This window comes from Heterocephalus glaber, unplaced genomic scaffold (genome assembly GCF_053883595.1).
Source record: "Heterocephalus glaber isolate CG9 unplaced genomic scaffold, H.glaber_assembly_v1.0 deba00001481, whole genome shotgun sequence".
In the NCBI taxonomy this organism is placed as follows: domain Eukaryota; kingdom Metazoa; phylum Chordata; class Mammalia; order Rodentia; family Bathyergidae; genus Heterocephalus; species Heterocephalus glaber.
This window is the reverse complement of record NW_028258317.1, coordinates 6,127,243-6,154,665: the sequence shown is the minus strand read 5'-3', so window position 1 is coordinate 6,154,665 and position 27,423 is coordinate 6,127,243. Positions and strand designations below refer to the sequence as shown.

General features: G+C 35.1%; 1 protein-coding gene across 7 annotated transcripts in view; it reads left to right on the top strand.

The window, feature by feature from the left end:
* The window catches only part of Slc44a1 (solute carrier family 44 member 1), a 487,317-nt gene that overhangs the window by 415,547 nt on the left and 44,347 nt on the right, over positions 1–27,423 (top strand). For 4 of the 7 annotated variants that reach the window (XM_087184208.1, XM_087184209.1, XM_087184207.1 and 1 more), the window contains 4 exons: positions 8,675–8,812; positions 19,605–19,841; positions 22,276–22,356; positions 24,524–26,915. In XM_087184208.1, coding sequence (XP_087040334.1) covers positions 8,675–8,812; positions 19,605–19,841; positions 22,276–22,356; positions 24,524–24,547 — 480 coding nt within the window. In that variant the 3' untranslated portion in view covers positions 24,548–26,915. Of the gene's footprint in view, positions 1–8,674; positions 8,813–16,816; positions 18,783–19,604; positions 19,842–22,275; positions 26,916–27,423 lie in introns of those variants that run through there. The other 3 variants (XM_087184206.1, XM_004848185.3, XM_087184210.1) reach the window with 3 other exon arrangements.

The window sequence follows — 27,423 nt, the reverse complement described above, 5'->3', positions numbered from 1 at the left end:
CAGTGTAACTCTTTGCCAAGCTCAGTGAAACTTGTGAATCTCAGTTTCTTTCTTCAGTATGCAAAGAAAAATATACCTGTCCTCATAAGCATTAGATAAGGATGAAATTCAGTGTAGGTAAATCAGCTCTTTTTTATAATACTTGGCTCTTGGTGGATACCCTCCCCCACTTTTTTTTGTTTGTGTGTTTTATTTGTTTTTAAATAAACTCCTATTCTTAGAATAGGATTTACTCTAACATAAGAAACCTGTGGCAAAGATAATCCAAAATGTCATTCTAAAAATACATCAATTTTCTCAAAAAATAAATGTAATATAAAACATAAGAGTTTAGAAAGCCAAGAAAAAATAGTACCCATAATCTCACCATGCTAACATAATGGTTACTATCATTAAAATACTTACTATTAGCTTTGAGGAAAAGTTTGTAATATTTTATTTCAGCGTAATAAGGCCTGAATATACTATATAAACCTTGTCTGTGAAGTACAGATAATAATAGTGTCTATGCTGCTTTTTATTTTGAGACTAAAGAAAATAATGTCTGCAATGTTCTGAGCAAGAGCTTAGATCACAGTAAACCCCTGGTGAGTGGCAGCTCAGTGTACAGTAATGTATACAGTTAGTTTCTGTAAATTTAATAAGCAGTGGGGGTTTTTTGTTTGTTTTTTCTTTTCTCCTGTCAGGTCTTTCAAACTTTTAAAAATGATTTCTTGCTTGGCAAAATTTCCCACCTCAAGATAAAAAATTTTCTTTTCCTCCCTCCCTTCCTCCCTTCTTCCCTCCTTTCTTCCATCCCTCCCTCCCTTCTTTCTTTCATTCATTCATTCAAAACAGGATCTTGCTGTGTATCAGTACTCAGGGTGGCCTCAAACTTGTAAACCACCTATCTAAGCTACCCAAGTACTGGGATTACAGGTCTGTGCCAACATACCCAGCTGTATTTTATTATGGACCTTTGGAGGATTTTTTAAAATTTGTTTATTTTGTCTGGAATTTAATCCATTGTTTCAGGATCAGTTAGTGATGAATCTACCTTTCTTCTGCCAAGAAATGTCCGTTTAATTGTATATTAAATATTTAACTATCATACTTGAAGTCTGTCTCAGGACTTTCTTTATCATGGATCTGCCTATTCTTACACCAATACTGCCATATTTAATTATTATACTTTCATCATATGTCTCAAAAATCTTATGATACAGTCTTTCTCATGCTTATTTTTTTATGCTTATTTTTCAAAGATTTTTTGTTTAATCACTTGTTTACTCTCTGAAATTATCCTTGGAGTATTCAGTAAAATACGGTGAAACATTAATTATAATGTTAGCTATGGGCCGGGGATTTAGCTCAGTGGTTCTGCTGCCTGCCTCACAAGTGCAAGGACCTGAGTTTGATCTCTGGTACCAAAAAAAAATAATAATGTTAGCTAACATTTCTTTAGTGCTTACCATATACAAGGCACTGTGCTTCATACTTTACATTTTTACATGCAGAATCCCACACACTTTCTTTGGTGGGTGTGGAGACAAGTTCTCACCAAGTCACAGAATTGTCCAGGCTAGGTTTGAACTTGGGAACCTTCTGTTTTAGCCTCCTAGGGTGCTGGGATTACTGTTGTACACCACCATACCTGGCTCAGAATTTCCCCTTTGGAATTCTTTTATCAAGGACTCTTAGGAAGATGCTTAAGGAAGAGTTAATTATATCCCTTTGTGTTGTTTTCTTCTGTGCTTTCTTTTGCTGTCTCTCCCTGAGATTTGCATGCAGCCTGTCAAAAGCCTTGAGCAGGACTGAAAAATCCAAACACATGGCGGAGTTGAAGTAATGCAAATTTTACAACTGAAGTGCAGTGTGTATAGGGTGGGGGTGGGTGGTGTGGAAGACAACAGAGAGCACTAGAGCTCAGTGGTAAACTAGCGAGTTCATATTTCATCTAAAGAAAGCATTCACTACCTCTGTCTTACAGACTGTAGCTGTGTGAGAATTTATAGACAAGTTTTAGCTTTTCCAATTTTTTTAAGAGAAGCCAGAATTGTAGCTGTTTATATTTTGTCTCCTCTATTAAAATGTTGATGACTAATGAAACAAACTGAGTACACCAGAATAAATAGGTCTTTGGGCTACATGATGTCAGTTGTCCATGGGCCATCAATATGTTGCCACTGCTTTAGTGAATTTACAGGGCTTAGTAGAGAGTGTTGATAGGCCATTTATTATTTATAGCACAGGTGCTAGTTTTGCAAACAGTGATCTGTGAACTTCTCTCTGTTTTGCAGGTGCTTACTGTGACACAAAGATGATGATACATCTAGTCTAACAATTCACTTTAGATAGATTGTTACAACTAGATTTTTCCATTGGGCACTGGATTATTCAGGTCTTGTTCTGCATTGATACCATCTGGAGATAGTACGTTTAACACTGGAGAGTATCTGTTTCTGACTGATAAGCTCTTAATGTTGTAATGCTTCTCTATATATAGTGTGTGGGAATTATAGAGAATATTTTTAATACACTATTCAATACCTGATAACATATTAAACACTTTATATAGATCATCAGTTTCTCTTTAGTCTATATATAGAAGGCATTATTTCCTGTATTTTATAGATAAGAATATTGAGACAAGGCATCTTGTAGCACAGCCATCTCCATCCTTTTTGTCATCAGAGACTGGTTTCAGGGAAGATAATTTTTCCACAGATTTAGGAGTGGGTGAGTGGGCTGCCTGATTCAAAGGAGCTCACAACCTAGGTTCCTCGAATGTGCAGTTCACAACACAGGGTTTGAGCTCCTGTAAGTATCTAATGCCACAGCTGATCTAACAAGAGGTGGTGTTCAGGCAGTAATATGAGTGATGGGGACCAGCTGTAAATACAGGTGATGCTTGGTTTGCTCAGCCACCTTCTGCTGTGCAGGTCACTACTGGGACCAATACACAACCCAAGGGTTGGAGATCCTTGTTGCAGCAGATCACCGTGTGTGTGTGTGTGTGTGTGTGTGTGTGTGTGTGTGTGTGTGTGATGAAGAAAATAAAATATAGTTTATTTTAGAGAACATTCAAACCTCTCAAATTTTCATGTTTAATATTATAAACTAAGTCAAGTGTTAATTTTAAATAACAACTGATTTGTGCAACATTCTTGTTATTCATGAATTTTTTATAGCAAAACATTTATTGGTACATTTTAGGCATACATAATGATAACACTCATCATAGGGAATTTGCACCTGTACGTGGTACATCCTGCCTCTCTTTCCCATTTCCCCCTCTCCACAAACCCCTCCCCTCCCTATTAAAAGCTTTGTTTCCTTTCTTTTTTTTTTTGGTACTGGTTATCGAACTCAGGTCCTTGAGCTTGCGCAGCAGGCGGCGAAACCACTGAGCTAAATCCCCGGCCCTGTTTCCATTTTTTCCTTCTATTTTCACTTTTTTCTTGTCTCTTCCTTCCTTTCTCCCTCCCTCTTCCCTTATCACTTTCCCATTTGAACACTTTCTTCCAATTTCTCAGTATCTATTATACATTTTAGTTCTATTTCCACTTTCGGTTTCTTACACCAGAGAAACAATGTGGTATTTGAACATGTGTGTCTAATTTATTTTGCTTAAGATTATGGTCTCAAGCTAATTGAATGGACCTTGAGATCATATGGGTTTTAAGAAGTATAAGAATTTAGAACAGAACAGGACAGGATAAAACCTATGTTATAAATTTGATGTTGTGCCCTGTCTTGGTTCATTTGGGCTACTGTAACAAAAAATCATAAACTGAGTAACTTACAAACAACAGAAATTTATTTCTTATAGTTTTAGAGGCTGATAAGTCTAAGATAAAGGCACTAACAGATTTGGTGTCTAATGAGGGCCTGGTTGCTAGTTCATAGATGTTACCTACTGACTATGTCCTCACACAGTGGAAGAGACTAGACAGATCTTTGGCCCTCTTTTATAAGGACACTTGTCCCATTCAATTTACCTTCACCTCCTCATAGTATCATTTCAGTGATTAGGTTTCAACATGAATTAGGGGGGATAACAGGTATTCAGAAAATAGCATAACCCTCCATCCCTCATCCAAAATAAGGGAGAAAAAGTTGTAATTACCATTTCTTCTAATTTATAAGGATCCACATGTAGAGTTGCCTGTATCCTATACCCCTTTTCCTACCATTGCTGTTTAGTTTTCCTTCATTAAGTGTGTCATTATGTAAATATTTTAAACTTTAAACAAATGTCTAGGTCCTTCAATGAAAAAAAAAAAAAAGCCATGGTCTGGGATGGGGAGTCAGACAGCCCTAATTACCTGCGTAATGACCTCCTGCCCTAACATTTTTGTCCACATAACCAGTACCTTTTCTGGTCAGTTTTATCATACAAAAGTGCTACTAAGGATCACTTGTGTTAGCAAGCATCCTTTTAAAAAGATTCCTGATTGGTAGTCATCCTTCATCTTGCTTCTGAGAATCAAATAAGTTCAAGCCTGTGTCCTGCTCAAGCAGATGTTAGTCATGCATGGGCTAAGTGTTAACCAATCAATGATGCCTCTCTGGGCACGTTAGCTCAGAATTAGGAAGGCTGTCTGAGAAGGTGGGTGCACTGTCACCTAAGTAGCTGACAGCTCAGAACAGCTGTCCGGGAAAGTCACAAAAGACTCAGAACTTTTTGAGAACCTTAGCATAAATCTATTTTAGACAAGGTGTTATAGAACACAGGGAAATTTCTTTGGCCTGTTATGATCTATGGCATAAATTTCTCAAGAGGTCATCTTGGCTTTTGTGTATCTATGCAGCTCGTCTTTCTGCTCTGAGAATAGGTAAAAGGGCTTACAAAATAACCACCTACACTTTTTTCAGTGAGGTTGACTACAAAGACGTTGAACACAGATCTGTAGGATTATTGTCAAGAAGGCTAAATTTCTTTGCAGATATCCTACTCTGAAACTGAGAGCGGATAAAAGAAATTATTGCCACTTCTTCTTTGTCTACAAATTTATCAGCTTCTGCTCCAAGAGAAGATGGGGCAGGGTGGGACAAGGAGAAAGATGTAAGAGGAGGAATAATTCTCAGATGAACTAAAAAACTTTTATAGTTTAGTTTGAAAGCATTGGGCCTTCTCAGCTGGCCCAATGATAACAGAGCCAATGGGATTACATGAATCTTCTCTTGCTTCTGCCTCCTGTTTCAGGAGACTCATGGTGAAAGTGGAAAAGGTAAACAGCATTGTCAAGAGTGAGTCGTTCCTCATTCGGGGGCTGGGAAACTGAGACTGTGCAAGAATGGTTTCAATGGACTGTCCAGTTTCCTTTATTCTAGACATTGTAATTTTTTTAAATATCAGAATGGATCTCATATTCAACATAAATAGTTAATATAGTAAGATATTTTTACCATGAAAACCTGTTACCAATAACTGGTCATTTATCTCTTGGTCACATTTTAGAATATGGGAATTCAGATACTTCTCTGCAGGGGAATTACAGCCCAGATCACTGAAGATTTGTCAGTTAAATTGCTTTTTTGGTACCGGGGATCAAACTCAAGACCTTGCACTTGCAAGGGAGGCACTGGAACCACTGAGCTAAATCCCCGGCCTGTCAGTTAAATTGTTGAACTAAAGAATTATAGTGAATTAAAAGACTAGCAGTTGTGGAGGAAATTATTAAAACTTGAAAAGAGCACATGTGCTTTGTATTTCAAAAAGGAGAAGAAGGTGGGTTCATAGACTAAATGAGGTTGATACTGAGCATTGGCAATATTCTAGAACAAAGGTCCGCAAATCTTTTCTGTAAAGAAGCAGAATGTAAATATTTTGGTTTTATGGACCATCTAGTCTCTCACAACTGCTTAATTCTACCATTGTAGCGTGAAAGCAACATTGACAATATGTAAACAAATGAGCAAGACTATGTGCCAGGAAAACCTTATTTACTATAGTCAGCAGACCACATATGGCCAACAGGTGGTAGTTTGACCATCCCTGCTCTAGAATAAATTGATAAATGGGTATTTTTGTGAGTTGTTAGGAAACAAGTGGGAACTGGGAACCGTTCTTGGTTTGAGAATAGGTCTGACTGGGGCAGTTCTTCTCCATTTTTCAGCAGCACTATTGTTACACAGGACCCAAAGTATAGTTTATTTTTACATCATTGAGACATTTTGCACAATATGTCAAAAGTTTTGGCAGACAGTGAAAAAATGTAGAGCACTGCAGTTAGTTAACAATTTGGTTCCTACTGTCTTTTAACTGCTAAGAACCTTCAGTTGACAATGCAAGGGAGCAAGTAGCTAATGGATGCTAATGAAAAAATTTAATAGTATGAATCCTTAAAAATATTTTATATATTAGCTTTTGACATAAAAGACCTAACATACTATAGTGATGTATTCTGATAGTAAATTACCTCATTTATATGAAATTCTATATATCAGAGTCATACTGTATTTCCCAAAGAATGCTGTAATTTCCTACTGCTGCATTACTGAAAAAAGTTTAAGAAGTACAGGTAGCAATTTATTCATTATTGTGCTGTCCTCAGCTTTCAAATGTTCTGCTTTTTTAGTCAATATTATCATATAATGGCAAATTAAGTTTTGATAACTCAGACCTCATCTCCATACCAAGCTCCTAATAACAAGCATGTGATTAGAACACTCATAAATTAAAGATCATCTCTTGTAGGTTCCACATTTAAAGCTTTATAGACAACACAGTGTAAAGAGTGAAAACTTCGTGTTCAGTTTTCTAGAAATTACAACATTTTGCTCACAGCAGTGATTTTTGTCAGCACAAAACCAAAATTCCTTGGGACCAAAATTTGAGTCACAAACTCACTTCCCTTCCTAAGATTCAGATGTATTTAATGGTGTAACAGTTACATTTCTCAGAAAACAGCAATGCTGGTCTAGAATGTCATAGAGAAAAGAATAGAAAAAAATAGTCTATTGCTATTAGTTTGTTGAAGACGAGGTATTAGAAGAGGTGGAAAGCCCGACTAAGTCTACCCTAAATGAAGGAGTGAGGGAGCAGGGGAAGTTTATTAGCAGTATATTAGCTTTTATAACTGAAAAGTCCAGAAAGCTGGCTAGTTGGTCCCTCAGCTTTCTGGGGGATACAGATACTGTCACCAAGTTCAAGTACCTAGTTTCTCTTTGCTCTGCCTTCTGTGGTGTTGGCTTTACCCTTGGTTTCAACTGACCTCTAGCAGCAGCTCTTCCCATTATGTTGTTAGAAGGGCTATGAAGAAGAACCTCTTTCCAGGAATCCCCCAGAAAATACATCTTTTACTTTCATTGACTTATGTACCAACACCTAAACCAATTATCATGGCCAAGTGGGTAGAGCATGCTGATTGGCTCACGTCAATGAAGACCCACCCCCCAGAGCTGGAGGCAGTGTCATCCCCACTCAAACTAATAAAGAAAAGCTACTGTATTAAAGGAGATTTGGGATCATGTTCCTAGGAAGAGAAGTGCTGTAAAATACCATGCAGCAAGTAGGTGTGAGAAATAACAGCAAAAAGAAAGCCACCAGGATGTGGTAAGTGTTCCAGATAAAACACCCCAGCAACTTGATGTCCACATTATGTCCAGTTTATAAAGCAGCACTGTTACATGAATTACTCAATTCATAATTACTCAAAATTATGAACCTGAGACATTTAGGAAAGATTAAATTGTTTGATTTACTAAGACAGGGAAGAAATTAAGATGTTGGGAAGGGGTGTGTGTGTGTGTGTGTGTGTGTTTTAATAGTAGTTTTATTTTTCATTAGTATATGTCTGCAATGGTAATTACATTCATCTTGGGGAATTCGTACATATACATAGAGCATCAGGTTTTCTTTCCTCTTCCTCTCCCTGCTCTCCCATCTTCCCCTAGCCCTAGAGTCTCTTCCCATCTCCACAAAGACTTTTGTTTCCTACCATCTTTTATTTTGTCCTTTAAATTAATTATATTTTGGGTTTCTCACATAAGAGAAACCATGCAATATTTAACCTCCTGTGTCTGATTTATTTCATTTAGCATTATGGTCTCAAGATCTATCCACTTTTCTGTAAATTACTCGAATTTATCTTTCTCTGTGGCTGAGTAATACTCCATTGTGTATATATACCACGTTTTATTTATCGATGGATCTATGGCCTGCTTCCAGGATTTAGCTATTATAAGTTGTGCTACTATAAACATGGGTATGCATGTGTCGCTGTAATATGATGTCTTTAATTCTTTCAGGACAATACACAGAAGAGGTAATAGTATTTTTTTTTTTTTAGTACCAGGGATCGAACTCAGGACCTTGTGCTTGCGAGGCAGGAGGTGGAACCACTGAGCTAAATCCCCGGCCCAGTAATAGTATTTTTACAGGACTAAAACTTATTCAACTTATCCAAAGGCTCTTTTTTTTTTTTTGGTACCAGGGATCAAACTCAGGACCTTGTGCTTTTCAGGCAGTCACGGTGCCACTGAACTAAATCCCCAGCCCCTAAAAGGCTCTTTTTACCCTGTCAGCTTTTTGAAAAAATATATTACTTTTCTTTGTCCTCAGACTCTATTTGTACCTTATTAAAACCACAGATTTGACTCTGAAATATTCTTAAAATCAGTGTTTTATCATGCATAGTTTACATCTTTAAAAGTTAATTGATGGAAATACTGCTCTTGCTTTTATCAGAATGCATACACAGCCACAGCTATCAACAGCACCAACTTCTGCACTTCAGCAAAGGATGCCTTTGTCATTCTGGTGGAGAATGCTTTGCGCGTGGCTGCCATAAACACAGTGGGAGATTTCATGTTATTCCTAGGCAAGGTAAGACCAAGTATATTGCCTGAGACAAGTATATTGGTTAAGTAAATTTTGCCCTTCAGTTTTAAAAATGTGTAAGTCAACAAAAAACTAAAAGTAATTTAACATACAGCAAGCATTTGCAAATCCTTTCATAATGGTCAGATATTTTTCTATGTTCCTGCCATATATTACATTTATTTAATCCCCCCAAATTTATAAGGTAAGTTGTTTTCCAAGAAATTAACAGAAAACTGAGGCACAAAGAGAGTAATTTGCCCAATTTTCTCCTTAAATATTTTGAACTATAAAGAATTAAGTAACAGTCTAGGTAGTGATTAGGGGTAGGACTACATCTGGAGCCTCATGGATTTAAATCCTGGCTCTATTGCTTACTAATAAGCTGTGTGATCTGAGACAGATTATAGAACTTCTCTGTGCCTCCATTTGCTCTTTTGTAAAATTAAGATAATAATACAGCCAAACTCGTAGATGTTATGAAGATTAGACTGGATACTATACATAGGTTATCTAGGACAGTGTTTTACCATATTAAGTTTTAGTGAATGTTAGCTGCTATTGCATATACATCATTTTAAAATGGTGCTAGGGCTGGGGATGCAGCTCAGTGGTAGAGTGGTAGAATGCTTGTCTAGCATGGTTAAGGTCCTAGGCTCAATCCCAAGCCCTATAAAAATATCTGAATAAAATAAAATAAATAGAGCTATAAGGGAATGAGACCTGTACTGTCCATAGAAGTATCTGAGAAGAAACAGTTTATTCTATACTATTAAAATCTACAAAATAATAAATAGCATTATAATTAAATTTTATCCTATCTGCATTTCAGACTATAAAATACTCAGAAAATGTGAAAATCAATGAGAAAGGAATAAAATGTAATACCACCAGTTTAACCTATGTTTATCATTTCTGTATGTTCCTTTGCAGTGTTATTTCATGGGCTTGTATTTCTATAGTGTAACAGCCATAACATGCATACCTGTTTGTCCTACCCTTTGTACTTCACAATGTATCATATACATTTTCCTTCTTGCTTTGGTAACTTCATAATTATTTATTATCCCAATGTTCAGTATTCTATCATATACTATTCTTAAATGTTCTCTTACTAATGAACACTGAGGCTGCTCCAGCCAACTTCATTTCTTTAAAATGATGAAAGTTTTGTTCTTTTATTTGTTTGTTTCTTCTTGGTAAGAGAGAGTCTTTTTTGTCTGTGACTTGTACTCTAACATTTTAGCCATTCCTTTAAGATCATGATATGCAGTGTATTAACTATTGTTATTTTCTAATTATTTTGTTATGAAATTTTGTCTTATTTTTTCGTAGAAGCACAGAGTGTTTTTATATTTTCCTTACTAATATCTACTTATATTACATTAAAACTTTAAAAAGATAAAATGTTTTTGAAAAGAAAAATGTTTTCATTATGGAGAAGCATAGCACTGTATTCTTAAGCAACTGTTGTCTGAAAAGAGTTAAGCATAAAACTGCAGTTACTTTGGAATTTGTAATTAAATTTATATTATAATGAAGTTGTTATTGTTATGTTTTTACATGAGAGAAAAAGGTTTATAGTGAAAATAATGTGAGTTAGTCTCAGTTAAGGACAGAGAACACTTTCCCACATTTTTATTGTTTACATGCTGTGCAGATTCAGGAAGGCTTCAGATTGTCTTATTTCTGATTATATAAATTATCCCTAGAGCTAAAAAAGATGAAGCAATGTAGACTAAAACCATATAACTATACCTAGTAATTTTTCAAAAGGGAAAAAGGAAGCTATTTAAAGACAAAAAGGAGAAAAATACACTAAGTGGCAATTTTTGATGATGTCAGTAAACTCTGAGACACTTCTAGGGCCTCAGCCCTTGACTGAAGTGCTCTAGTGAAGTGTCATACTGGCCTTCCCCAAAAGTTGACCCACTACAGTTATCTTCATTTTATTATAGAAGGAATCAGAGTTTAGAGAGCTAATTAAGTTACCCAAATTTAGAGAAATAAACATGGTAGAGCTAGAGTTCAAACTCAAGCCTGTCAAAATTCTAAGATTAATCATTGTGTGCTATAATTACCTCAACAGACACTTAAATTTGCCATTGGTCCTTTTTTAAAAATCCTTTTGATTCATTTCTGATGATAATAATCTACCCCGGGAAATAGTTTTAAATACAGGAAAAATAAAGTACAGCATCATTTAAATAGTACCAACAATAAACAATCTAATGCCTGACAATAGAGAAATGGTTGGGTGTAATAGCCAGTAGACTATTATTCACCTGTTAAGCCATTTTGGTTTTTTGTTTGGAATTGTTTTGTTGTTGCTTTGGTTTGGCTTTTGAGTTTTTGTTTTATTTTGTGTTTTTTTCTTCATTTGTTTGTTTTGTTTCTTGGCAGAGGGTCTTGCTGTGTAGTCCAAGCTGGCCTTGAACTTGCTATGCAGCAAGGCTGACCTCAAACTCAGTCCTCCTACCTTAACCTCCCAAGTGTTGGGATTACAGGCATATGCCACCATGCCTGGCTTACACTGTTTCTTATTATGAGTTTATAATATGATGAAAAAGGCATATAATTTAGTAAATGAAAAAGCTGAGTAAAACTACTACACCATCACAATACTGTTTAAAAATGTGCATATAAGGACTGGGATGTGGCTCAGTGGTAGAGGATGTATTTAATCCCTAGTACCACCAAAAAATTAATTAACTAAAATGTGCATAAGAAAAAAATTAAAATTAACATCTCAAAATGTTAGCATTTGGATATTGAAAATATAGATGGCTTCAAGCCTCTCACCCTACTTTACCATTAAGACCATTCTCTATATTGAATATGCATTCCTTTTATAATGAAAAATATATAGTTGATAAAATATAATTTTTTTAAATTGGCTTTTGAGTTTTTCAGCAGTCTAGTTACTTGTCAGATTTTTTTCTTAGGTTTTTCACATCCTTTTATTCATTCAACAACTATTTTTGGAGGACTTAGTAGTAATGTGTTATTGTATACTAGTCCACAAATACTATTTAAAATCCAGTGGAATAGCCCACTCTTCGCTTGGTATTATGTTAATGAGCATTTCCTATTTTAATAAAAATTTTCTAAGCATGCATACACACTTATTGTATCATTTATTTAACCAGTCACCTGGTTTGTTTTATTTTTATAGTTGAGCTGCTCTCAAGTTCTTATTAATCTGAGGTATGCTGCTGTGAAAAACTTTTGTATAAATCCTTATCCACATCATTTATGGCTTACTTGAATCCTAAAATCCTAGAACTGCAATTAATTAGTGTTCTTGATGTGCATTGTCATTTTTCAGAAAAATATTTTTAATAACAATAATAGTCCCCTGGAGGAAGGGGTGGGAGAAAGGGGAAAAAAGAAGTAAGATGTGTTATGTACATGTACCAACTCCCCAGTAATACTTATGTACTATATACAAGTGCTAATAAACTTTAACAAATAATGATATTACTAAAACTCACTTTTTATTTCATTTTTTGCTTAAATTCTTTTATTGGTACATTTCAGGTATACAATATGTTTAGATTTATCATTGGGTACTTATGCCTGTACATGATGTATCTTGGTTCTTATTTTTTCCCCATTCCCTGTGGTTCCTTTACCCCCTCCACCCTTCCCTATTTACAAACACTTTGTTTCCATTTTTTTCCCTTTCTTATACTTTTTCCTTTCCCTTCTTTCCTTTCCCCTTCCCCTCCCACTTCCCCTACCTCTTTGGACCTTTTCTTCCTATTTCAAATTATCAATTATTCATTTTAATCATTTCAATCCTTATTTACACTTTCAGTTTCTCACACCAGAGAAACTATTCGGTATTTACACATGTGTCCTATTTATTTCACTTAAAAGTATGGCCTCAATATGCATGCACTTAGCTATAAATGTCTCTAATTTCTCATTCTTTATGGCTGAGTAGTACTCCATTTTATAAAAAACCACATCTTCTTTATCCAGTTTCCAGTTGTTGGGCATTTGGGCTGCTTCCAAGTTTTAGCTATCACAAATTGTGCTGCTATGAACATGAGGGCACATATATTGCTGTGGTATGATTCTTTTAATTCTTTTGGGAAGATACCCAGCAGAGGAATAGCTGGGTCAAATGGGACTTCTAGTCCTAGTTCTTTGAGGTATCTCCATACTGATTTCCACAGTAGTTGCACTAGTCTGCACTCCCACCAACAATGGAGGAGGGTTCCTTTCTCCCCACACCCCCACCAGTATTTGTTATTGATTGATTTCATGATAGCAGCTATTCTTTCTGGGCTGAAGTGGACTCTCAGTGTTGTTTTCAACTGCATCTCTTGAATGACCAGTGATGTTGAACATTTTTTGATATATTTATTTGCAGCTTTTACTTCTTTTAATGTCTATTCATTTCAGATGCCCATTTTTGAATTGGGTCTTTGAATTTGGGAGGTCTGATTTTTTTCAGTTCTTTATATATTCTAGATATATTTTTTTCAGTTCTTTATGTATTCAGTCCTTTGTCTGACGTACAGCTGCTAAAATTTTTTTCTCATACTGTAGGTTGTCTCTTAGGTCTGCCGGTCATTTCTCTTGCAGTGCAGAAGCATTTTAATAAGATAAGATCCCAGTTGTTGATTCATTGTGCTAGTTCCCGTGCTGCTGAGCTTTTGTTCATAAAGTCTTTTCTTATGCCAGTGCCTTCAAGAGTTCTACCTAACTCATCTTCCAGCAAGTTTAGTGTTCCTGTTTTAATATTTAGATCTTTAATCCACTTTGATCTTAGTTTAGTGCATGGTGATAGATATGGGTGTAGTTTTAATCTTTGGTAGGTTGAAATCCAGTTTTTCCAACACTATTTATTAAATAGGCTATCTTTCCTCCAATGAGGGTAGTTGGCTCCTTTGTCAAAGATGAGGTGGCTGAGTATGTCTGGAGTTGTTTCTGCATCTTCTAATCTATTCCACTGATCCTCAGGTCTGTTTCTTTGCCAGTACCATGCTGTTTTTATCACAGTAGCTTTGTAGTATAGTTTCAGGTTGGGGATTGTGATACCCCCAAGCCATGTCTCTGTTGCTTAGGATTGCTTTAGCTATTCTAGGTCTCTTATGGTTCCAAATGAATTTTTGGATTGTTTTCTCTAGTTCTGTGAAATATATTGGAATTTCAATTGGCATTTCATTAAATCTATATAGCAATTTTGGAAGTATGGCCATTTTCACTATATTGGTTCTTCCTACCCAGGAGCAAGGGATGTCTTTCTATTTTCTTGTATCCTCTTCAGTCTCTTTTTTCAGAGTGCTGTAGTTTTAAGTGTGAGGTCTTTTGCTTCCTTTGTTAGATTGATTCCTAGATATTTCTTTTTTTTTTAATGCTATTGTAAAAGGAATTGTTCCCCTAATTTCTTTCTCAATGAGTCTGTTATATGTGTACAAGAATGCTGTTGTTCTTTGAGTGTTGACCTTGTATCCAGCTACTCTACTGAATCTGTCAATTAAGTCTAGAAGTCTTTTGGTGGAGTTTCTAAAAGTCACTTTTAAAACCATAAAGTTATAAAATTAAGACGTCCAAAAAGATAAATAAAGGAAAACAGTATGTTTTAGGTGTTTAACATTGAAGATTCCCTAGTTTCCCTTTCTTGGAAATACAGTTCTGATCATTAATTCAGTAAATCTTTTGAAGGGAGTTTCTTTTATTAAAATTGAATGGCTGCTAATGGGCAGAAGTAATTTCTGCATCGGTAGTCATAGGAAACATTATAAAAGACAATATCAGTGACCTAACTATTAATACAGGCAACAATTTGAGTGAATCTTGGAAGAATTGTGCTGAATGAGAAAAATCCAATCCCAGAAGATTAATACTGTGTGATTTCATTTATATAACATTATTTGAAAAATAACATTGCAGAAACAAACAGATTTGTGGTTGCTCATTTACTGATCGAGTTGGGAGTGAGTGGGAATAGCTATAAAAGGGCCAAAGTGAAAGATCCTTGTATCTTGATGTATGAGCAGCAATATTCTATCTGTGGTATTGTACTATAGTTTTACAAGGGATACCTGGAACCACTCTTTTCTTACAGCTGCATGTGAATTTGCAGTTACCTCAAACTTTTAAATTCAGTTGTAAAAGCCTTAAAACTCAAAAGAAAACAAAAAGATAATTTGGTAGGTTTAATTTCTGTGGAGCCACAGCAGTTTTTATGAATGGTGAATTCGATTTGGAAGGGACCATAGCTCCTCTAGTTTAGTGGCTTGTGACCTGTGATCAATGACCTATATGGTCCTAAAGATAACAATAGAGACTTACCAGTCCTCAAATATTTTTAAGTCCAAAAGATACTGATATTTGCCCCAATAAAGCTCTCTTCCCCAAAAAGCAGAACTTCAGTTTCTTCTATATGAAACTGTTACTAGGTTTTGCGGTGCTAGAGTCTCTTTCTAGAGGTGGTTTTTTAGGTTCTTTCTGTCCCAAGCAAAGAATTGGTCAAGACAAGTGCAAACAGTAGCAGTGTTTCATATTTATTAAAAGTATGAAAATAAAAGGCTCTGCTGGGCTGGGAATTTAGCTCAGTGATTCCGCCACCTGCCTTGCAAGCGCGAGGTCCAAAGTCCAATCTCTGGTATCAAAAAAAAAAGGCTCTGCAGAGTGAATTTGGACCAAGTAAAAGTAGAAAAAGAAGTACACTCTACAGCATAAGGGTGAACTATTTTGAAAGAACATAGTAGTGAAGAGCTTAGTGGCAATTGTCCCTTTTGTATGACCCACTCCTGAGGCTGGCATACAGTCTTGGCCACCCTGTTGAAAACCTGCTGGAGTTCTTGTGAGAAGTCCAAATGCAGAGCTTTGGGAACTGTTCTGCACATGTGTCCTAGGATTTTGTAATTAACCCTACTTTCCCATGTGATTTTAGCCATGCCCTAGTCCCCTGCATCAAAACTACAGATATTCCTTGTTTAATGACTTAATCCCTTGTTTAATTGTTCGGATTTACCACCAAGGGGCGCTGTTCACACTGATGACTCTCCGCTCTGACAATCTTTTTTTTTATGGTTCTGTACATCTAGTTTATAGAGCTTCAGTGTCTTTTTTTTTTGTACAGACTGTTTATATAGTACTTAATTTTTCTGATTGTATTGTACAATACAGTACCGTAGTTTTATGTTCTGTTATACATTATGGTACTGCATGCAAGAGTTATGTAAATAAAAACAAAGTCATCAAGTTGGAGTTTCCTTTGACCATTTCTTTATTCTGAATATTGTAATGTACATACTATATGCAATTCCTCATTTAGTGAACAATTCATTTAATGATCTAGTCCCAGGAACTAAACTCGGTTGTTAAATGAGAGTGTCTATATTTTACTTCTGTTTGGCAATAACTTTTCTCACAATAATTATATCTTCTAATTGACACTTATTTGACTTGGATTAATAAAATTAGAATATGAATTATTGCTTATAAATACTATTTACTGGTAAGTAAAGTCTTTCAAAATATAGAACCCAGGGGGAAAGTGAAGTCATTAATGGAGGCAAAAAGAAAAAGAAAAGAAGGAAATATGGAACATTGCCAGGCATTGAATGAAATGTTTCAGAATGTTTATTTCAATAATTATGAGGTGCATTGTTATGTCTCTTTAAAGTTGGAAAAACAGGCTCAAAAAGATTAACTTACTTAGAGTCACAAATTGAAGTATTAACTCTATAATTCAAGTCTTCACCTTTCTGGCTCCCAAACTAGCTTCCTCTCCTTCCTGCATGTCCTACCCTGTATTTGCATCTCTTCTGCTGCATTCTCATCAATTTATCTTCCAGAACAGAAGTATCAAAACTTTTAAAATTATGTATTCTGTTAGAATAATATAAAGTTTGAACTCAATTCCCAAATATGTTTCTTTATATGTTAATGATATATGTACAGCTTTTATTAATCTCTGCATTATGTGACATACCAAAAAAGAAATATAAATAGAAATCCCAGATAATCCCATTGAATCCTCCCTAGGGGAGTGGTGGTGAACCTACGGCACACATGCTGCAGCACGCACACATAGCCTTCTGTCAGCAAGAGAGCCAAGTTGCTGTAGCAGCTGAGCAGCAGTTAAGTAGTTTTTTATTCTAAACTAAAACCTCAGTGTTCAGGTTTAATTGCAGTGTTGGCACTTTGCGATAAGTAAGTGGGTTTTGGGTTGCAGCTTGGGTACTCGGTCTGTAAAAAGGCATGTGTATCCCACTACAGAGGGTTTTTTTGTTTTGTTTTGTTTTTTAATCTAGACTGGTGCTTCTCGAGATGTAAGTTGTGGACTTTTTTAGTACCTAAGATACTTCTAAAGTGTATGTTGCTGGGCTTCAGTTCAGAACCAGACAATCTGGCATTCCTAGCCTCTCTATAGTTTGAGAACCATTAATGTATCTTCTGTTAGAGTAAATGCATGATACCCTTCCATTATATTTGAGAGTAATTATTATATTTCTTTGACTTTTTGTTTTACTAATGATCACTAGTTCTTTAAGTTGTTTCTCATGTGATGTAATAGCCAGACTTCCATCTCAACAGCTTTTTGTCTCAACATCTGCTTTGTTTGGACCATACCTTGTTCCTATAATTGACTTTAACATTTTAAATATGATTTAATTTTTAATGGCATGATGAGAGCATAAAGAACTCCAACCTTTCCATGGGGTAGATGTATAAAATTTGAAGACAGTTATAAGAAATAACTTACTGTAAATTGAGATCACAGGAGTAAAAGAAAATGGAGACCTTGTACACTTGCTACGTGACTTGCTTCCTCATTTGATCCCCATTTAATCAATATTACCTAAGTGACTATACTTGTTGTATTCTTAATGGTTGATCATAGTTTTGACCTACCTCATACCCACCTTGTGATTTCCCAATGGATCAATATTACCTAAGTGACTTTTATAATCTTACTAATTGGCTATAATTTTGTCCCACCTTAAACCCACCTTACCTCGTGGCTTTGCTCCATAAAAATCCCCTGGGAAACAGAGTCCCCGGGCAACCCACTTTCCAGTTCCTCTTCTGTCTCTTAGACAGAAGCTATCTTTCTCTCAATAAATTTTTCCTACTCTTAAAAAAAAAAAAAAAAGAAAGAAAGAAAATGGAGATAATTAACCATCTGTGGAAATCATTCCAGAAAGTAAGCCACCATAAGAGATGATTCATAAGTAGTATGCTGCCACAGAAACGGTGCAAGGAGCCTTCCAAAGCTTGGGAATACCCAGATTTGTTCCATAAAAGTACCTGGGAGAGGAATCAATTTATAGCTTAGCCAATGAATCATCTAGTGCATTGTAACTAATGGTTAAGATAACAGTTAATGAGAGCTACTTTGATGTTGATAAATAGTGGGGAACATGCAAAAGACTGCTTGTCCTCAGCACTAAATAAAAAAAATGTGGCTGTTACTCTAGAGTATTCTTTTCCTTTATTTAAATCTGGTTCCTAGGGTTAGTAAAGGATGGGGGGAATAGTGTGCCTAGGATTCAGTATAACCCATTACTGTTCTATGTCAGTGTACAAGTGTATGCTTTTTTACCTGAAAAGTGCACTGGGGTCGGCATCATAAGACCATTACATAAGTGGAAACTTCTTTTCTCTACTGTGACCTTAGGTAGGTTGGCTAGGATCACTGAGCATGTTTTCTAGTCTATGAAATGGAGTTGATAATGTTTTCCACAAACCATTTATAGGATTTTTGAAAAGCTGAAATAAAACATTCAGGGAGATATCTTTTTGCAAAAGGGAAGATGATGAAGAGATGGAGGGAAGGAGGAGGGGAAGGGCATGAAAAAAGAATTAAGATATGTTACATACATGAACCAACTCCTCAATGAACGTAATCATTGTGGACTACATTTATTAATAAAAATTTAAAACTAAAAACCACAAAAAATTTAAAGTGCTTCATATGTAATGATGAAGCATTGCAGCTGATGATCCTTAATAATAAACATTGTCTATTTTATTTTAACATGGATTTTTTTGTATCCCTTTTAGAGAGTTTAAATCTGTGAACTATCATGGAAATTTTTTTAAAATGTATATGTTCTATATAAAATAAAATGAAACAAGGAAAAGTTTTAAGAATAGAGATGTTTGTTGCAGCATCATGTATATCTGAAAATAATAAAAATCTCTTAGAGTAGGAGAATGATTAAGTAAACTTTAATTCTCCCATAAGATGAAATTATATGAAGCATTTATAATGATACTATAAATATTAGTGATGAACTTTTATTTGTTTATATACTATTTCATATATGTAAGAGTGCTTCAAAAAATATATCCAGTACCAGTGTCAATAATGTTTTTCTGAGTGCTAAGGGTACATGTAATTTTTTGCTCAAATATACATAAATTTACCTTAAAATTAACACAAAGTCTAAATATGTGAAGTTTTCAGGAATGGTGTTAACATTTGGAAAACTTGATTATCTTCAATGTAAATCAGAATCATAAAGTATAATTTTCTAGTTTATATTACATAAGAACAACTGTTTGTACATGGGTACATATGGATTGTTCTACTTTTTTTTTTTGGTACCAGGGATTGAACTCGGGACCTTGAGCTTGAGAGGCAGGCGCCAGAACCCCTGAGCTAAATCCCCGGCCCCTGGCTTGTACTTCTTAATTTGAAATGCCATGACCATTTATAGTCATCATTTATAAATAGTGAAGAGAATTTTAAGCCTGCAAATGACAAAGAAATAGTGTTTTTTTAATAGTAGAATATTAACCGTGGTCTTTGCTCTCTCTTCTTCAGGTGCTGATAGTCTGCAGCACAGGTTTGGCTGGGATTATGCTGCTCAACTACCAGCAGGATTACACAGTATGGGTGCTGCCTCTGATCATCGTCTGCCTCTTTGCTTTCCTAGTCGCTCATTGCTTCCTGTCCATTTACGAAATGGTAGTGGATGTATTATTCTTGTGTTTTGCCATTGATACAAAGTACAATGATGGGAGCCCTGGCAGAGAGTTCTATATGGATAAAGTGCTAATGGTAAGTAATTCAAATGTCCTCTACAACATGAAGGATAAATAAAAATACTAATAAAAATATTTTGCTAAACTTTTTCTATGTTTAATTTCTTATTATATGGAACAGTAATTTAGAATTAAACCAGTAGCACTCCTGAATGAAGTCAATCTTAGAGAAACCATCGAAGAAGATCCTCCTGGAATTTCAGATCCACCTAGGTGGAGCATTACTCATTAGTTGTCCCAGATACACAATATTCCACCCTGCTGCCCTTCTCTCTGCAGCTACACAAATTTTAATACACTTTTTAAAATCCATTGGTATGTGTGTAGTGCTAGGAAATGAACCCAGGGCCTTTGCACTAAGCTATATCCCCAGCCCTTCTTATTTTTTTTTTGTTTTGAGACATTCTTGCTAAGTTGTCCAGATAGGGTTCAAACTTGTGATCCTCCTGCCTCAGCTTCCCAGCGTGCTGGGATTACAGACATGCACCACTATGCCCAGCTTGAATGAACTTTTAAAAATGCTTTCTAACCCTTGAATCAGAACACTAAATCACTGATGTTCTAAGCGCCTTTTCCTGAAATGATGCTTAAAGACAAAAAATCTGCTTCCCAGATCGTAGTGCCTACCTGCTTTTCTCTGTCTACCACCTTTCCAGATGCTACTGTTGCCAACTCTGAAATTCATCATAAATATGCCATGCAGAATGGAAAGTGCTTTATAGAAAGTATAGGTAGCAGACTCATGACTGGTAGATTGTTTTATATTTTTATATTAGTCGAGATCTGAATCTTTACACAGATACTGCACAAGTTTATGGCTTTTGCAGCCATAAACCTTAATTAAAATTTTTAAACAACTTCAGAACTACATTAAAATTGTTTAAGTATTATTTACATCAAGGTTAAATGATACCAAATTAGAAATGCTTTTTAATAATATTTCATTATTAAGCAGTGAAATATTTCTATTTTGAAAATAAATATTAATCTATTAATAGATATTAATCTTGAGGGTAATAAATATTATACTTTGACATAGTATATCCTTTTTTTTTTTGGTACCGGAGATCAAACTCGGGACCTTGCTCTTGTGAAGCAGGCAACAGAACCACTGAGTTAAATCCCCAGCCCTAGTATATCCGTTTTTAGAAGTGATTTTTTTTTCAGTTAAATCTAAAAAGTATATTAATAAATGAGCTAGATTTTTTTTTAATAGTAAAAATTCCAAATGATCTAGCTGACCTCTTTGGCCCTGATTATCTCTTTCAGAATCTGAGAGCATCGTAAATTTTGGACATTTTCATAATTCTGAATTAATACTCTCTGGTTATTTTAATAATGATATTTGATCTGTGAGCCTTTCATCCCTCTTGTGATTAAAAAATTTGGAAGAAGGATTTGTTTTTGTTTTTTAAGCCACTGATCAAAAGCAGAGTGAACAATAGTTTTTCCGCCTTTAGTTTTCTCTGTAAGAATGATGAGGATATTTAATAAAGTGCTTCATAATCTTTGATAGACTAGGAATGTTTCCTTTGGGACATATTCCCAGTTTAACTCCTTCTAAGCATAAGTTCCCATTGACACTCCTGTCTTCCTGTTTTCTGTCAAGACCAGACAGACATTTAAGATAGTTTATTTATGGTTTGGCTTAAAAAACAAAAAATACTTCATCCTTAGCAGTATTAATGCTTTTACCTTCTAGGTCTTTAGGGTTGTAAAATAAATTATCCTTGTTTTATTTAAATTTGATATGGAAAAATAAAACAATGATCTAAGTATGGGGAAATAATCTTTTAAAAACATTAGGCATTTTTTCTTTTGGACAAAATTAGCATTATCTCTTGGAGCCTTAGTGCACTTGTCACAATGAATGGATGGAGAGAATTGTGGTCAATCCCACAAATTTAACAATTATTTTGTTGTTGTTGTTGTTGTTGTTGTTTCTGTTTTTGGTACCGGTGATTGAACTTGGGACCTTGTGCTTGCAAGGCAGGTGGCGGAACCACTGAGCTAAATCCCCAGCCCACATACATTGTATGGGTTTTTTTTTTTAATTTAACAACTCTTAAATATGATAGTAAATATTATTTACGGCAATGCTTTTAGGTCATTCATTTGCAGAGATTGAGTCAAATGTAAATGTAAGCTGGGCCTGGTGGCTCACAAGTATAATCCTGGCACTTTGGGAATGGTAGTCCTCCCAAGGCAAGAGAACTTCAGATTCTCTGAACCCAGCCTGGGAAACTTAGCAACTTAGGGAGATCCTGTATTAAAATTTAAAAATGAAATTTTAAAATAAAGTAAAACGAGTTGGGGATGGAGTTCAGTGTGAAGGCCCCAGTTTCAATCCCCCTGTACCTCCGAATGAACAAATGAGTTTCTTAGAATTCATCTGTCAGTTGAAATCGAAAAGGCCCAAGAATTTATGCTATATGGTTCATATTTTTCAGGAATTTGTGGAAAACAGTAGGAAAGCAATGAAAGAAGCTGGTAAGGGAGGCGTTGCTGATGCCAGAGAGCTAAAGCCGATGGTAGGTGGAGATGAGGAGGCAGCCGACCTCCAAGAATTTCACTTTCACTTCCTCTCTCTCTCTGTTTTTACTGACTACACTTCTTCTGGAGAAGCTTTTGTTATCTGTATCACTCAAGACATGCTGCTGTTTCTGTTTGTGTGCTTACCCATCACTTGGGTGGCAGAATTCTTGTCACAGCTGAAACCACCTTCTGTAAAAGTAAGCTGAAAGGAACAGCCATCTTCACCAGGGTGCAGGGAACTAGGGGATAATTGTTTTGTCTCTATGGTAAAACTGCAGTTTCCCATTTTCTTTTTTTTAATCTGTCAGTGTTTAGTTTTCATCTGACTGAACATTTGATTTTTGTCATTTTGGAAGATGATAATAGAAATTCCTTTCAACTTGCTAAAGTTCATATTCCTGCTTTTTAAAAATATTGTTCTGTTTACATTGCTGTCTTTTCCCCTTTGGTGACCATTTCTTCTGTTGCCTAGATTGTACTTTGTTTCTTAGGCTATTTTTCTGTAGCAATCACATGTCATTTTCAGTTAACACTCACATTCTCCCTCAGTAAGACCATCTAGTCTACTCCCAGCTTACTTGTGAAAAGGAAAACTTTCTCTGGTGAATTTTTATATAATATAAATTTATTAATGTTAATTCATTCTACTTTCATTTGACCAACTTGATCAGTGTAAGAGAATCCTGAGTTGTTTTCCTCTGTTTTCAATGCAGCATAACAGATGTCTGTAGCATGTATTGTTCTAATTAAGACCACAGTGACAGTGCTGCCAATCTTATGGGACTTGAAGAAATGAGGAAGGCTTTCTTCTAATGCTTGGCTGTCCTCATTGTTGAGGAAATAAAGTTCCCAAGCCTAAGATTTAAGAGGACATACCGTACCTAAAATCTTAAAATACAAACTTGCCTTCCCCACATTTTCTGTCTTTCCAATGACTGAAACATCCACTGAATCATTTTTCAGTAATAAATATTTAAAGAAGGGAGAAGCTGAAAGTTTGCTCATTTGGCTATGGACTGGCATGTCTCTATATTACTCCTTAGTAAATGGTAGACAAGTTGTGACAGACAGAGTGCAAGTATTCCTTCCTTACCTACACCCCTAATTTATATAAACTATAATTACAGAAAATTATCTTGGTTATGTGGCATTCTGCCAAAAGCCAAACATTTTGGAAGTTTTCTAATAGTATTTTCAGTTTTAATCTACTGTCCCTTTCCACCAACAATGCATTAAAACCTTCATTCAGTTTTTGCTTCCATTTTATGTTCACCATTTCCTTGCTTACTGATAAATGGCAAAAATTCTTTGGTTAAAAAACTCCCAAAAAGAGCAGTGTGAAGTATTTTACACAATAGCTTTATTTTTTAAACACTTCATGCTTTACCTTTCTCTCTTTCATAGTATGCATGATCAGAGTTTGCCCTGCTATCACCATCCTCTGTGTCAGATAGAATTATCTGTGGAATTTCCCCTAAAGTTTGGGGATTAGTAAAATTTAGAATTACTTATTTATATTTCCTTGTGTTACTCTCTTAGGTGGAAGTTCTATAACAGAGCATCATGCCTATTTTGCAATATGTCTAGAAACACTGCTGCTGTCTGGCTTCTTCTTAATGGAATATATTAATATAGGATTTATTTTTAGCCTATAAAATAATGCTCAGGAAAATAAGGTTTAAATTTTTCCTTTTGATAGGGGATCATTGAAGTAATAGAACTGCAAGTTTTATTCTTGGACTTTTTCTTAAGAGAAGCTTACAAGGAAAGGAAAGGAAACTTTAAAGATTGATGAGGTCTTTCTGTAGTTCTTTGAAAGTAATTTTAGAAAAATTTACCAAATGTGATGATGATGTTTAGGGAAATCTATTTGCTTGCTGTCATACAGGGAAGGACTTACAGGTGAAAACTTGGAAAACTCGGACCCTGTGGGGATATGGTTTAGAGAAGTAGGCTATGTATTTTTCAGAAATGATCTTGAAGGAAATGTAACTTCCGGTATTGCCAGGAATTTTGGCCCCAATAAAATAGGCTCAGAGGAGGAGTTCCAATCTGTTTTCTCCTGTTGCTGTTTGTGACCGTGTGTATATTTGTATCATCATTCATGATTTCCTTTTAATGGTAATTGTCTAAGATTATACTCTGTATGACTTTGTTTTCTAGGCTTCGGGAGCAAGTTCTGCTTGAACCTAGCCGACGGTTATGGAACCCATTGACATTCCAAAACAATATATACACATAACTATGTATTTGTGTGTGTGGGTGTGTGTATATATATATGTATATGTATGTGTGTGTATATACATATATCTATATGTATATACACACACACACATAATCAGCCAAAATCAGAAAAAAGGAACAGGGATTTAATACCTTTTTTATGCTTATTTTTGTCAAACATGTACTCCTTTCATACGGGTGGCTTTTACAAGGCAACTTCCGTCATTTAATGTTTTCAATTGTAATTGTCTTAATGGAAATGTTAGATTCATATCTGATTAACATTTTTAATAACTTAGAGGAGATTTTAACTTTAGTTACTTAAATTAGATACAATTGTTGTACCAAATTCTTGTCTAAAATTTATTCAGGGATAATTTCCCTGATGTGTGTATAAAATCAAGATCTTATTTTACTGATGCCTAAGTCCTAGCATATCAAAACTAGGCACGTGCTTTCAGATAAATAAGGCATTACTCCAATCACTTTCCCCCAATCAAAAGCCATGTCATTTTACTTTTAGAAACATGCAAGTGGGCCAACCTGGGAATTTTCTTAGTAGCTCATACATTTGTCAGCCAACATTAAAAAGTAACCAACTCCTCAGGTATATGTAGTTTACCCTAATGCTTCTATAAAAGAAAGTTGGAAAAAATGAAAAGGGTAGATAATCTTTCTTATGCAAACTTTTTTCTTACATTTGTCTTTCTTTTTAACTTTAGTAGCATCCTCCACACATTTGTGTGCCTGATTTGAAAGGAAGCTGGGGCGCCCAGCAAGTTTAGCCTTTAAGTTTCTGTGCATTGATTTGTAGATTAAGTAATGTTAGGAGGAATTTAAAAGGGACAAAAATGTGGAGCATAGAGCATTGAAAATTCCAGTGCTTGGGCTTCTGCTTCAGAAGAACATCAGTGGCTTAGGGTTAAACAGCCGTTGTATTCAAATGCTTGCTATAAAACCTGAAAATACACTGGCAGGTGCTCCTCTCTTTGGCAATTCATTGACTATCCAGTGTTCTACAATGTTTAACTGAAGAATTGGTTAATGTTTTGATCCTCAAGTGTGAATGTTTTTTATGTTTGGGGGTGGGTTTGAGGACTTGTTGTTATTTTGTTTTTTTATTCCTGAAGCTCACCAGATATGAATGGCTAATATTCCATTGTTCTGCTTATTGTAATGGTGAATGCTTTAAGAAAAAATGTGTAATTTGCTAAGAATAATTCATGATCTGTTTATGCGATAACTCCTTTTTGTTACAATTTTTTTAAAAAAAGCTATTTTTGTTAATGTAAAGTAAATATTTCAGAGCAAATTTTTTAAACTTATTGCACTAAATACAGGCTCTGTACAAAAAAAGAAAAAAGAAAAAAAAAGCCTCCACATTTTATCATTCCATGGAAGTAAAATCTTTTGAAAGAAAGCATTGCCTCCAACCAGAATTGGACAGTGAATTAGACTGGTATTATGGGAATGCATACAATTAATGTCACTAGGGCTTAATAAGCAGCTGTTTGCTAATATGCTTCCTTTCAAAGGGTTAGACCTTTAAATTGCTGCAAAAGGTAAATTGTATTTTTTTTAAGTATTGGTGTTCTTTAGCTAGGCTAAAATTTGCTAAATGCCTTGGTTTCTTTTCAAAGCTCATGTAATATTTCTGATTTTCCAGAATATTTGCAATAAGAGTCTGGATTAACACACACATACACACACACACACATGCACACATACACACATACAATTAATAGTTCATATCTTAGCAAGATCTGGAAACCAACTTTGTGAGCTTAGCTATTTTGAAATAATAATTCTCCAGAAGTTAACATCTAACATCTAGTGTCTCCAATGTCACTGTACTTTTATATTATTTGAATGAAATAAATATAATTATGTAGCTAACAATTATCCAAATAGGTGAGAGAGCAAATCATGTAAGAAAATTCAGAACACTATTGTTTCATAGCTACACCAATTTTGGACTTTCAGAAACATTGGGAACTAAATTTAGAATTGGCAAAAGTCTGGAAGATGGGTGTCCAAAGAGAAGACATTCCAGGAGCTAGCTATTTTAGGAGGTGTTCCTCCAACGTGACCTGATGGAAATCTTGAACTTGGAAATTAGGTTCTACTCACTTGGACATCCCTGCATCATGGATTCTTGCTGCCCCCTGTTTCATGTGCTCACAATCTCAGCTATTTGGAAGCCACCAGGAATGCTTTCTAATTATCATTTGCAACTAGAACTGTAATCAGAAATTTTGTATTTTTGTATAACTTGATTGTGTGCCATTTTATATAACAGGTCCTGTTTTACAAATAAATTTTGTTTTACTAACATTGTGTTTAGAAATTATGATCTATGTGTAACCATGTCATTCGAGTTCCAAATTAATTTCCAGGCTGTTTTCCCTAAGTAAATTTGTGTGCCATATAGATATATGCAAATATGCATATATATTACTCAGGCACACACAGATATCTGATGTATGGAATATCACTCTCACATGAGCTTCATTCCTTGATTAATTTGATAAAGTATCATAGAGGCTTTTTAGAAGTGTTCCAATGCTTTGAGGTTATGTTCAGATATTCCCACTGCTTCTTTCATTCATTGCAAGTCATTCTTCAGCTAGCTGTGGGCTGCCTTATTGCTATTTGCTCACTGCTTCCATCTTCTGCCCAAGTGAGAAGAATAGATGAAGAACAAAAATTATCTGTGAAATGTGGATACCTGAATAATTTTATAAACCATTGATTTTGTATTGTGGTTTTTGTCTTTTTCTGTGATGGTTCTTCAAAATTGCATTTAGGAGTCCTATCTCTATAGAGTTATTGTTAGGATT